At 42.1% G+C, this 13,970-nt stretch overlaps 1 protein-coding gene across 4 annotated transcripts in view; it reads left to right on the top strand.

The window, feature by feature from the left end:
- PLA1A (phospholipase A1 member A) overlaps positions 1 to 13,970 on the top strand; it is a 33,972-nt gene that overhangs the window by 4,596 nt on the left and 15,406 nt on the right. The window contains exons 1-5 of one of the 4 annotated variants that reach the window (XM_086675346.1): positions 5,216 to 5,305; positions 5,438 to 5,550; positions 10,112 to 10,313; positions 12,326 to 12,503; positions 13,004 to 13,112. In XM_086675346.1, the coding sequence (XP_086531472.1) occupies positions 5,478 to 5,550; positions 10,112 to 10,313; positions 12,326 to 12,503; positions 13,004 to 13,112 (562 nt within the window). In that variant the 5' untranslated portion in view covers positions 5,216 to 5,305; positions 5,438 to 5,477. Of the gene's footprint in view, positions 1 to 5,193; positions 5,551 to 10,111; positions 10,314 to 12,325; positions 12,504 to 13,003; positions 13,113 to 13,970 lie in introns of those variants that run through there. The other 3 variants (XM_086675347.1, XM_086675348.1, XM_025913424.2) reach the window with 3 other exon arrangements.

The raw sequence follows: 13,970 nt of genomic DNA, 5'->3' as shown, positions 1-13,970 counted from the left end.
GCCTGGGTGGCTTAATCAGTTAAGCTTCTAGCTCATGATTTTGGCTTAGCTCATGATCTCACAGTTTGTGAGCTGACAGTGTGGAGCCTGCTTGGGAGTCTCTCTCTCCCTCTCTCTGCCCCTCCCCAGCGCTCGCTCTCTCTCTCTCTCTCTCTCTCTCTCTCTCTCTCTCTCTCAAAATAAATAAATAAACTTAAAAAAAACAAAACCAGTCCAGTATTTTTTTTTTAATTTCAACTTTATTGAGGCATAATTGACATAAAAGATTGTAAGATATTTAAAGTGTACATCGTGGTGATTTGATACACATTTATATTGTGAAAGGATTCCTCCCATCTAGTTAATTAACACACCTATCATTGCACATATTTATATTTGGGGGTGGAGTGGGTGGTGAGAACATTTAAGGTCTACTTTCTTAGCAAATTTCAAGTATACTATACAGTGTTATCCACCGTAGTCACCATGTTTCACCTCATATCTTCAGACCTGCTTCATCTTACAGCTGAAAGTTTGTACCTTCTTACCAACCTCTCTCTATTTCCCCACCTCCCAGCCTCTGGCAACCACTTTCCTACTCTGTTTCTAGGAGTTTGACCTTTATTAAAGATTCCACATATAAGTGATACCATGCAGTATTTGTCTTCTCTGTTTGGCTTAGCATAATGCCGTAAATGAAGCCCATCCCTGTTATCACAAATGGCTGGATTTCCTTCTTTCTCATGGTTGAATGATATCCTGTTGTGTGTATGCATATACTCCATCTTCTTTATCCATTCTTCTGTTGATGGACAATTAGGTTGTTTTCATATCTTGGCTATCGTGGATAATGCTGCAGTGACACGGGAGTGCAGACCCTTTGGGACCCTGTTTTCATTTCCTTTAGATTTATACCCAGAAGTGGGAATCCCAGCCCAGTTTAATCAATTCTAAAACTTCCATGTCATGCCCTCCATGCTCCCCACCTCCATCAGCCCTGGGCCCAAGGGACTTAGAGGAGAAAAGGGGACATTCTTCCCCTCTCTCTTCTGAGGCTCCTTGCTCCTCTCAGATGTTGCCCTGAGACCATTATCATTGGTGGAGCACTGGTAGGAAAGGCTCAAGACAGCTGTCTTCTGAGGAGTCCCCTCAGCCCAAGGGAAACTCGTCCTTCCTGCTCCTGTCCAGCAGTGGGAGTGCAGGCTTCCCACCTGTTGCTGTCTTACATTTCACCCATCCCTCTTAAATAGGCCTTGAGAGATCCAACTTGGAAATAGATACCCATGCCCCCTTGATATGGTCACCTTCAATCTCAACTGGTAGGCTCTCACTGGTTGTGGAGGGTAAGAAAGAGCACCACCTCCCCTCCTCTTTCAAGAAGGTAAGAGAGAACCCCCACAGAACTTGACTCTCTATTTTCCATTCAAATCACTGGCTTCCAGTGGAGGGGAGGTGGGGAAGAGAGGTCTGATAACAGCAGTTCTGTTACCTTCTCCTATATCCTACTGGGATTTGTCTTTCCAAGTCCTCCCAGTCCCTTTAGAATACAGTGGAAGAGGTGGGGGAGAGGGGTAGGAGGGCGAGGACTGAGCATTTGTTATTCCCCAGGTAGGACTTCAGCCACAACTGGAGACAGCAGAGAAAGACTTTAGAGATCCTGCTATGTTTGTTTGAGACAATCTGTCTTCATCACAGGTGCACTTCAAAAAGAGTTCAGACTTTCATACTCTTTCTTCTCAAACCTCAAAATCTCCTCTTCAAACTTTACTCTCAACTGGCAACCTTGCTTGCTATTTCTCTGAGAAAAGAGAAGCAACCAGAGAACAATTACACACTCCCCTCACCACCTCTGCCCACCACCTGCATCTGGCTCAGGGTGTCTACCTTTGCTCCTACTGTGAATGCCAGGTGCCAGTGTGTGTGTGTGTGTGTGTGTGTGTGTGTGTGTGTGTGTGTGTGTGTGTGTAGAAGCAGGGAGGAGGAGAATAGAGGAAAGAGATAACGTAATTATATGCATGATGTTGCAGTAAATTTAAAAAAATGATCTGAGGGGCGCCTGGGCGGCTCAGTCAGTTAAGCGTCCGACTCTTGATTTCGGCTCAGGTCATGATCTCACAGTTCGTGAGCTGGAGCCCCATGTGGGGTGTGGAACCTGCTTGGGATTCTCTCTCCCTCTCCCTCCACCTCTCCCCCACTTGCATGCTCTCTCTGTCTCTCTCTTAAAAAATGATCTAGCACACAGTATGAATTTATTAGGCTTATCAAATTAATATGTGTGTACTAAAAAAGAGAAAAAAACATGTGTAACATTACGGGGATTAATTATATGTTTTTGACCTGCTATATAATGGTGCTTCATTTGCTTTGTTTGTTACCTAAGATTGCTAGATGTTATCTAGAAGTCTTGGCAATATTTTTTGTAAGAGCTGCAAAATTAGCATTGGCCACATCCACCCTCCTCCAGGCTTCTTCAGCCACCATATTCTCCATTTACTCCCCTCTATACCTCTCCAGGGCAAGTAAATGTGCTTTTTGTTTTGTTTTGTTTTGTTTTGTTTTGTTTTTTAAACAGCCACAGAGCTACTGAGAGTGAGGGGGAAGGAATAGAGATTCTGATGATTTCACAACTAACCAGCCTACTGGATCAGCTCCTCATGGGATGGCTGCTGGTGTCTGGTTAGGGATCCAGGGGTCAACAAGATAGGGCATAGTGGGGAGCCTTCCCATCATTTTCCACTTTGGGAGTTTGGGGGTTAGGAGAAGTGACACCTAGGGTATCCATTTGGAGAAGGAAAAAGAAGAGGAGGAAGAAAGAGTTACCAAGTGTCAGGTAGTTTATTACAGCCCATTAGCAGATGAAGAAATTGGGCTCAGAGAAGCTTCCATCTGTCCAAAGTCACATGTCTAGGGTGAGAAGGAGCCGGGGTTTAAACCCAAGCCACGTGTCTCCAGTCCTATCATACTGCAACTGTTAGCTGTAGTTAGAAAGTTTTCCTTAGACAAGGCCAAAATGGAACCCAAGAGTTACATGGTGATGTCAGAAGCCTGTGCCCTCTCTTCACCTTCTCACAACTATGAGGGGAAGTCAGGGAGAAAGCTCGTTGAGGCTTGATCCACATTTGGGTGCAGGGGTAGGGAGGGGCAGAGCAGAGCTCAGGTCAGACTGTGAAATGGACAGACTCTTCACTCTCCCCTCAGCTTCCCTGCCCTCCTCAGAGAGCCTCCTCTTCCTCTGACACCAAGGAGACCCCATCCAATGCCTGGGCTGTGACTGGGACTCCTCTCTCTACATTGTGCTTGGTTGCACCCGTCCCATTTAAGGTTCCTACTTCCCTTTTTTTTTGGTCTCAGTGTCATCATCTGTAGCAGCTGGGTGTTGTCCGGCAAGTGCTGTCTCTCAGGGTCTCTGGGCCTGGAGCCCATGGACTCCAGTTTCCCTGGATGATGCTGAGGCAGGTGGTCCTGCACACAGGAGAACTCCAGCAGAACTACTTGAAGAGTACTGTACTAGATGACGAAAGGGAAAGGGAAGGTGCTCTCTAAGTGTCAGCTGTATTAATGCCACCCACAAGGAATACTGTCCTGGAATGACTGGAGTAGCTAGCTTGGTGTGCCAGCTCTGGCTGTGGTGTGAGCGGCTATGAAAATGCAGCCCTCAATCTCTGGCCCCAGGGACCCTGATTGATTCACGGTCCCAGTTGCGGCCTTTCTGGATCTATCCTCATCTTTGTGCTGAGACTGACCCCAGCTAGTGACTGAGCAGGGTGGAGATGCTAATCAGGTTCATTACTGTAAGACAGGACTTCGTTAATAAGAAACTTCAGCTTGGGGCCCCAGGATGGTTCGGGTTGGTTAAGCGGTTAAGTGTCCGACTCTGGGTTTGGCTCAGGTCATGATCTTGCGGTTCAAGCCCCACCTCCGGCTTTGTGCTGACGTTGCAGAGCCTGCCTCGGGTTCTTCCCCTCTCCTTCTTTCTCTGCCCCTCCCTGCTCATGCTTTCTCTCTCTCAAAATAAATGAATAAACTTAAGAAAAAAAATCCTTAAAAACAACAACAACAAAACAACAACAACAACTTCGGCTTGAACATTCCCCATTGCCCTTGCCAGAACATTCCAGGAACTGTGAGGCAGTCCAAGACTTTTCCTATGTCATCCATTTCCTTTCCCCTCTTCACAGGTGTCAAACTTGCATCATGGTCTAAAGACTGTCTCTGCCTTCTTCAGCTTCCCTTATTGCTCACAGGTGTTATCTCCGGTAAATCTCTTGCCCATCTAGCCCCATCTTGGTGTCTCTTCTCCGAGGAGCCAGACTACCACACCTGGCGTGGTTGGTGACACCAAAGCAGCCTTCAGTAATGCCCTATTTATCGCTCCTCTCCTTCCTGGTGGCAGCAGTGCTCGAGTAGTGGGATCATGTGCACCAGGGGAAGCAAGGGCTTCCCTCCAAAATCATTTTATCCTCATCTTGGGCAGACCTGGCACAGCCATGATGACACAGTGCCAAGGCTTCCTTGGGGACTGTTACTTTCTGGTGCACAGGTACGGAGCATGGCCTCTGGGATTAGTTCGTCCCAACTCTACATGACCTTGTGCAAGTTACTTAGCCTCTCTATGCTCTAAGGCTGTACACACCTCACAGAGCTATTGTCCAGAAAGTGTGATAGTGCCCTACTGGCAGGTTCCACCTCGTAGCGGTACGCTGCAGTTTAAGGAGTGCTGGGCAAGTACCTTGCCTTCCCCTTTCCCCTGACCTGCCCAGAACTAGCTCTCTGTGGTTTCTGCCACTCTTTTGCGTGAAGAGGCCATGTGGTGTGCTGGAAACGCCCTGGTTACAGGCCAGCACAGCCACGTCTAACAACAGGGTTGCGACGGGTCACTTTCTTTGTCTACTGTTCAGTTTCTTCATTCTTTATTTGTAAGAAGATGAACGTCTCTTTGAAAGGAAAGTACTGTCAGAGGCAAACTTCATATTTTCCACTCTTTCTGTTAAATATACACTAAACACATATTATTGGTCCAGTTCTATTCTAGGCCCTGGGGATTCAAAATGAAAGGAGAAGGTCTTTGCCCTCAAGTTGCTCAGAGTCTTCCTAGGGAGATAAACATGTCCACGATGATTCTGTGGGTTTTGTCATCACCTAGAGATAAAAGACTTCTGCCTGGGTTTTTACTAACATTTTATAATAGGAAGTGGGAGAGGGGCAGGAAATCATTTCCTGATGATGTTTGGCTCAGAGAGGAAGGACAATGTGTTTCAATGTCCCCTGCCTAAAAAACGAAGTGTATTTGTTTTCATTGGGAAGAAGAAACCAAAAAACTGTGGAGGTTAGACAAATAGGGAGAGTTTATTTTTCTTCTAACAGGTCATGAGGCCAGTTAATAATCAGCGAGACTCAAGTGAGTGTTGGGTATCCAAAACTTTGAGAGACGGGCTTCTGTGATCTCTTTTGGCATTAGGGGTCGGCTTCACTCCAGCTCTGAGACCTCCAGCTCAGCAATGCCCCCAGGCCTAGGGGACAGAAGCTTCTGTTCGTGGGGACTCCTTTTGTGGCTCAGCATTGGAAGTGCAGGTAATTCGGGGGCTCGGGCCTTAGGTGGAATTTCTTTCAGTCAGTGCTTCTATTTCTTAAACCAACTATTTATATAGTGCTAACATTTGGAGGGTCCCCTAAAAGCCTTCTCTTCTCTTGAGATGAATTTAGAAGAGGGAGGGAAAAAAACCTACAATCATAAAGGGACTGGTAACGACCAGGATACTTTCTCAAGTCCCCTAAAAGCTGCATTAATCCTTTCACCCGGCACAAGACTGTAAGAAAATAATATTGCATCAGTTCCAAAATATGACTTACATTCACCCTATAAATATCCACTGTACCAAGATATATTTAATTTTAAATTAAAAATTTCCAGACTAACCAAGATTTTGCCACTGAGAATGGTGGATGTCCTTGCTAATCCACTACCCAACATTTTTGATAGATGTGGGAAATGTTGCCTGCAAAGAAGTTACAACTGTTTATTAATATGTGAGCATGGCTGGTTCCCCACCTCTCTGCCAATACTTCACAGTATCAAACATTTTTCATATTGTCAACCTGATGGAAAAAATAGTATTACATTGTTGTCTTAATTCTTATTTCTTATCATGATTTGTGCTTCCAGTGTCTTGTTTAAGCAATCATACTATAAAGGCAATTTTTCATATTTTCTTCTAAGCCCTAATGGCTAGCCCAATCAGACTAAGATCACTAGGGACAAATCCTTTAATCGTGGTGTATTTTTAAATATAATACTGAATTTTATTTTGCCAAAATTTATTTTTACTTTTGTATATATTTATATGTTATTTTGATTATATGTCCATAGAAAATTTACCTATCGTTTTCTTTTCTTGCATTACCCTTGTCCAGTTAATACTAAGATTATTATAACCTCATGAAATAAGTGTCTATTCTATAAACAGTTTATATAAGATAAAGACTATTTGTACTTTGAAGCAGTGCAGTTCTCAGATAAAACCATCTAGCTCTAGTATACTTTAGAGTCAGAAAGACTCTTGATTACCAATTTAATGTTTTGATGCTAGTTTTATTTGGGCTTACTATTTCTTCTTGAGTCAGTTTCACTAAATTGGATTTTTCTAGAAAATTATCTATTTCTTCTAAGTTGTCCAATGCATTTGGGAATTTAAAAAAATATCTTTTTATCCTTGACATTCTGGTGTTATACTATAATGTGCCTAGTGTAGATTTATTTTTTTTATCTCGCTCATTACCCTGAGTACAAGTTTTGATTGGAGAAATCATATCTTTAGTTGTGGAAAATTCTAAATAATTATCTTTTCAAACTAGTGCTTCTTCTCCCATTCACTTCCCTTAGAGAACAGCTATGAGATAAAAATAGAATCTTTCCATCTATTGTCTGTGCTTTTTGACTATACTTCCATATTAAAATTTTCTTTTACTTCTGTCCTAAACATTACAGTATTGATTCCCTTTTTATTTCAATGGTTATCTTTTTCATTTCTAATTTCCTAACTAGGTTTTTTCTATAAATCTTATTTTATTATTTATTTGTGTTTTTATTTCATAATTTCATATGCTCTGTCTTTATTTTTATCCTTGTGGGTTCTCAGCATATTTATTTAAAAGTCTATGTCAAAGGCTTTTAAAAACTTATTTCACCTGGAATGAATTCATGATCCACTTATTGGCTTTATTGACTATCTTTGTAAACATTTGATTTCTGTATAAATTTAGATATTTTGTTTGCAGGCTTTTTTTTTTTTAAAGAAAACTCGCTATTGAAGTACAACATATATACAGACAAGCGCACAGATTATTAATACACAGGTTAATGAATTTTCACAGTGAATTCACTCACCTGTGTAACCATCATCCAAATCAAGAAATAAAACATTACCAGGTTCTTAAAACCCATTCCACATATCCCCTCTTAATCACTACCACCCCAAAGATAACTATTATCTTGACTTCTAACACAATAGGTTAGTTTTATTTCAGTGTCAATGAGAAGTTTGTTTATGGCCTTCCCCACCTCTACCCCCCACCCCCAGTCCTTCCCATCTTTAGACTCTCTCCTCCATTTAGGGGGGGGAAGGGTGGTTGTCTCAGTTCTTCTTAGTGAGGCCTTGTCTTTCCATCCTGCCTTCCTAAATAAACCTATAGCCCCAGGTAAAAAGTCAATAGCTACTTTTTTGTTGTATTGCTTTTGTTTTTAGCTTCCTTTATGGAGTTGGAGAGCTTCGCCTGGTGCTGACCTTCCACAAAGCACTGACACAAAGCACTACTGGACCCCCCTTACCTCACAGAGCTGAATCCTCACAACCACTGTCTTCTCCCAGAACAGGAACCCAGCACCATATTGCAATTCTGTTCTTGTTCTTGCCCACAGAGATATAATCTTTATATTTGAGATCATCTATGTCTTTCTTCTCTTTTGATATTCATCTATGATTAGTCTTTGGTTGGACAGGTGGTTAGGGAGAGGGGATATCGGAGTATGACTCACTGTGCCACCTTCCATACTCTCGAATGATAGAAAGTTTTATTATGTATCTGCAAATATTGTCAATTTTCTCTCCTCCTTTTCAAACTTTGTAACTTTGATTCCATTTTATTGTCTTGTTTCCCTGGCTTGGACTAGAACTTCCAGTACAATATTTCATAGAAGCACTGATAGCAGACATTCTCATTTGTTTCCAGTTCTAAATGGAATGCTTCTAATGTTTCGCCTATAAGTATGGTCATCAGATAGGCTCTTGGATAATGCTTTTTCTTAGGTTAAGAAGTGTTGGATATTAAATTTTATTGTGCTTCTTTCTTCTCCATCTATTGAGATGAGCATATGGGTTTTTCTCTTTAATTTTTCATATGTGAAGTACATTAATATATCTTCTAATGTTAAGCCATCTTTTCATATCTTGGATTAAACCCTGCTTGGCCATGATATATTTTTTATGCATATTATCTTTGATGGGCTTAGATTTGCTGGTAATTTATCCAGGGTCTTTATGTCTGTGTTTAATAGTGAAATTGGCCTTTTGTTTTCTTTTCTCCTTCTATCCTTGTCCAATTTGGATATCTTGGTTATTTTTGTAGAATGAATTTAGATTATCCCCCTTTTCTATTCTCTGGAACAGTGATAGGAATTGAAGGAATGATAGAATTTTTCTGGAAAACTGTCTGGCCTGGTAGAGGTTTTTTGATGAATAAATCAAAAACTACTGTTTCAATTCCCTCATGCTACTGTTTTACACTTGACTTTCTATTTTTTCTTTTTGACTAAGTTTCAGTAAGTTATATTTTCTAGGAAATTGTCTATTTTCTAGGCAAATACCTGTAATTTTAATTTTGGGTGGGTATAAACATGCTCTTTAATAGTTTTTTTTTTTTAAGTCTACTATATATCCCTTTTTATTCTCTATATTGTTTACTTGTGACTTCCCTCTTTTTGTCTTACTCTGTCTTATCAATCAAAAGTACAACTAGTTTATTATTATTTTCAAAGAAGTAGCTTTTCATGTTTATTATGTGTGGCATACCCTATTCTGGGCAGTAGAGTGAACAAAATGGATAAAAATCTCTGCCTTCTTTGAAAGTATATCCTAATACAGGGAAATCAGTAAGCAATAAATTTAATAATAAACTAGTAAATTCCATAGGAGATTAGAAGGTGATGATTGCAATAAAAGGAAATAGATTAAGATGACAAAAATTGAGAGAACAGGGGTGAGGAGCACAGGCAGGTGGCAATTTAAAGTAGTTACACTTGACAAGCAAAGCCTCGGAAGAGAAGAGGGTGTTAGCCATGTGGATGTCTGTGGAAAAGACACTCCAGGCAGAAGGGATGGCTGGTGCAAAGACCCTCAGGTGGTCTAGGCCTGTGTAGAGTGAAGAAGAGTTGGGAAGACACGTGGCCAGAATGGAGGAAGGAATAGTCAGACAGGCAAAGCTTTCCCGGAGCTCATGGTTTAGACCATTTGGGGCTTTAGTCCAATGTTAGGACTTCAGGTTTCATTCTGAGGGAAATGCCCTCTTTTGCACAGAGGTGTGACATTATTTGACTTATTTTTTGGCTTGCAGTTGACCTTCTACTTCATGTGTCTTCACAGTGTCTTTCCTCTGTGTCTGTGTCCAAATTTATTCTTATAAGGACACCAGCCATATGGGATTAGGACCCACCCTATTGGCTTCATTTTAGCATAAATACCTCTATTTATTTAACATAAAAACTCTATCTCCAAATACAGTCACATTCTGAGGTCCTGGGAGTTAGGACTTCAACATATGGATTTATGGTTGGGGGGGGGGGGGTACTCAATTTATCTCATGACAATATCCACTTCACCATGGCTTTTAATCTTCTCTAGTTGAGTAATATTCATATCCTTTTCTGGCAATGTATCTTTAGACATGGAAACTATTCACAGATTTTGGTTATAGAAGTGATGTCTTTAATAAGTGAGTCTGAATATTGTACTAGCTGATTTATAATAAATGCTGGTAAGCCCCTGTTTGTCTCTTCCTCTCAAGAACAATTGTCTTCCTTCTAAGAATAGATGACCTCACCTTGAATCTTTCTTGTTTTTCTTTTTGTTTTTTCCTCCAGGAGACGCACCTCCTATCCCACAGACAAAGTGCACTGACTTCCAGAATGCTAATCTTCTCCAAGGCACCAATCTCAAAGTCCAGTTTCTCCTCTTCACCCCTTTGGATCCTAGCTGTGGTCAGCTACTGCAGGAAAGTAGTGACATCCAAAAGTCTGGGTTCAATGCCTCTCTGGGAACTAAACTAATCATCCATGGATTCAGGTGGGAGTAATCAACCAATAGGATCATCTTCACTAAGAACTAGAGAGTGACCATAAGGCCACAGGAAGTTAATGGGGACCAAGGGGAGAGATGGATTTACTGACAGTCACATGTTTTATCTCTCACCTCCTGCTGTCTTTGAAGGTTTCTCATATCAACATGAATACACATTATGTTGTTTATTCCTGTTGGTCATGTATATTAGTCCTCTGCTTGGTCTTATCTACATGCTCTCAAACAGTAAATATGTATGACCCCGGACAAGTTGTCCCAGCACATGAAACCTTGGTTTCCACATCTGAATAAAAGGGAAGTTGTAGAAATGGTCCCAGTTGATCTTTCCTTCCTGAAGCATGGGGTATGTGACTCATCTCAGCCAGTGAGGTCATGGGCTGTGTGTAATCAGAGTAAGGGCATGGTGTTTTTATCCAGGGTTTTATTTCCTCTTCTTTATTTCTTCTCTGGCTTCATGATTTAAGAAACTTCCACTCACGGGTGCTACTTCCATCATCTCCTGAGACTAACCTTTCTCAGGTTTCATTTCTTTGATGCCCTATCGTCCAAATTTTGTTATAATATGTAGTCACTGAGTCTCAATTCGACCACTATCCTTCCTTCCAACGTCTTCTCTCCAGAGCCCACTGACAAGGCCTAAAACAGAAGAAGGTTGGTGGGAGGAAAGAGGGAGAAAATGCAGTGAAAATAGTAGCAGTATAGAGCAACTAGAGATGGGAGTGTCCAATGAAGAGGTGGATGCAAAGGCACTGCACAAAGGATCACCATTTCATGGCCTCTGGGTTCTCTCTGCTTCTCAAATCCCTGGACCCTGAGCACCCGGCTCTATACCTCCTTAGGTATATACTTCCTTACTCTTATGCCAAAGTCTCTTCTCCAGAAAATCTTCTATTTAGCCACTATCTAAGGCTGTATGTGTATCCCCAACCAAGAGATAGCTAACAGAGCTGGAGAGCTCAGCAGCTGTCACTCTGTCTGCTCCTAGATCCCCTGAAATCCACTTTCTATGGCACACACCCAATTTGTGCTCCTCTGCCTACGTGTATGCTCTTACCATTCCTTCACTGTGGGCCACTGAGAAAACTTCTCCAGATCCCAAACTCTTGGTAAAGTTCTATGAAATTTTTTCTATCATTCTCCTTTTCCTAGAAAAGCGCTTTTATACTATGAGTTCCAGAAGAATAGAGACTGCATCTTATTTTTCTTTATTTCTCACAAAGCACCTGGAATACTGACCCATTGAATTAATGAAAGTATGATCAAAAGAACAAGTACATAAAAACATTCTTCAAGGGAAGTGCATATTTTTAAAATATATTTTTACTGTTTATTTTTGAAAGAGGGAGAGAGACAGAGTGTGAGCAGGGGAGAGGCAGAGAGAGAGGGAGACACAGAATCTGAAGCAGGCTCCAGGCTCTGAGCTGTCAGCACAGAGCCTGACACCGGGCTTGAACTCATGAACTATGAGGTCATGACCTGAGCCGAGGTCAGACGCTTAACCAACTGAGCCACCCAGGCGTCCCAAGGGAATTGCATATATTATAGAATGAGAATTAAGATTGCAAATCTTAACTCTAATGTACAAAGCTATCTTCTTTTTTTCTATAAATAACACAAGCAATGTCACTACATATGGTTTGTGTGGTATCCATTGCCCAAAGGTACCTGACTGAGGGCTGGTGGGGCTGGAATTCAACCTGAGTTCTGAGCCCAGGCATGAGGCTGCATCTACCTAAAACAAAAGGCACTCTTTTATCATTTACACAAAGGCTCCATATATGCAGGCAGAAGCCCTGGTGACTATAGGATTATGTCCTCCCTATGCTGAAAGTGGTAGAGGGTTTATTGCCCATATATCCCCCTGATTCATTTTGATCGTCCCCCCCCCCCCCGCCCCCGGGTTTATTCTGTTAATAGAGAATGTCACTGTAATTCCCATGACAATGGATATTGGCTTGGCAGATAATTTTCCCATCCTTTTTTGGCCCCATGTCTAGGGCTTTAGGTACAAAGCCTTCTTGGATTGATAAATTCATCGGTGCCCTTCTTCACGCAGCAAATGCTAATGTGATTGCTGTGGACTGGGTTTATGGCTCTACGGGTATCTACTTCTCAGCCGTGCAGAATGTGGTTAAGCTGGGCCTAGAGATCTCCCGTTTCCTCAAGAAACTACTGGTAGGTACACAAGAGCTTTGGGGGAGTTTTGCCTGCTTATTAGGGGAGAGGAAACAGAAAGAATCAACATATGAGGAGGAGCTTTAGGGCGGAAGCAGAGCTACCTAGTGGCTTGTGGGTCTTCGATTCTAATCTCAACTTTACCACTTACAGTGCTGACTCTGGGCAAGTAGTTGGCCCTCTCTGAGCCTCCCGCTCCTCCTCTGTAAAATGTGCCACTGCATGTTAGATAGGGAGTCACTCGAGAGGGAGTGGCCATGGGCATTATTCACACACGTTGAGCACCAAAAAGAAAGTGAGGCAATCATCAAGGTGGGGTTTCTAGGAAGAAGTTGAGTGGTGAATGGAATGAAAATTCTGCCTTTTTCCCCCAAAGTGTGTGTGGTGGGTACGTCATGCCCGGGGTCCTCGGATTCTGAAGCTTCAAGGAAAAGTGTGACGCTGTGAGGCCCAGGTTGCCATGGCCCAAATGCAACTCACTTGTAAATGCCCCATTCTAGGTATTGGGTGTGTCGAAGTCCTCAATCCACATCATTGGTGTTAGCCTGGGAGCCCACGTTGGGGGCGTGGTGGGATATTTCTACGAAGGCCAGTTAGGACGGATCACAGGTAACATTATTCTCTGCCCATCACCCCAAGTTTGGAGATAAAGAGAGAATGCCCTTGAAATCCCTCTTTTGAGGCAAGCAGAAGGATCTTTGTTCTTATGACCAAGTCATTTATTTCCACTAAACTTTACTTATTGTGGCCATTTACATAAAACAGTACTGTGTTGTTATTGTGTGATCTCTAATGTCAGTATAAGAGGCCATGTATTTCTTTCTGAGCCTCAGTTACTACTTCTGCGAAATGAGTTATAATAGGTCATATCTCCTTGGCCCACTGTGGAAATCACCTTTAGTCAATTATGCTAAATACTTGCAATACACTAGGGATTTTATGCTTTAGAAGCTACCCTCAATCAATAAAAGACCAGAGTTATGTGGTAAATACTCTGCTTTCTGGCTCTTCTGTGGGACAACTTGTCCCACAGTCATGAGTCATGTTCTACAGAGCCTCTCAGAAGGGTCCCAGTGGAATGAGACCAAGTTGCCCAAAGTGATAATCCATTCAATACTTTTTTTCCCCCGTGCTCTGATTCATTTTTTCCACTCCTTCATTATGCTTTCTGTGATCTACTCCCAAAAAGCTACTTATGCTTTAAATCCTTGTCTCAGGGTTTGCTTTGGGGGAGGAAGAGGAAAACAGACCCAAACTAACACCTGGGGACAGTAATTTTTACTTGTGAAGACTAGCACAAGGCCTTGAACATAGTAACTGCTCAAAAAATTATAGCTGTAGTTATGAGTACATGAGGATTAATATTACTCACATTAGCCCTTACCAACTGGCTCACTTCAGAGCCAGAGAAGCTGCGTCATTGAGAGTTAGAGACACAGCATGCGTTTTCCTGGGTACAATGGCCCT

The sequence above is a fragment of the Puma concolor genome, chromosome C2, assembly GCF_028749965.1.
Source record: "Puma concolor isolate L17-30 chromosome C2, mPumCon1.1.hap2, whole genome shotgun sequence".
Taxonomy (NCBI): domain Eukaryota; kingdom Metazoa; phylum Chordata; class Mammalia; order Carnivora; family Felidae; genus Puma; species Puma concolor.
This window is presented reverse-complemented; position numbering and strand designations above follow the sequence as displayed.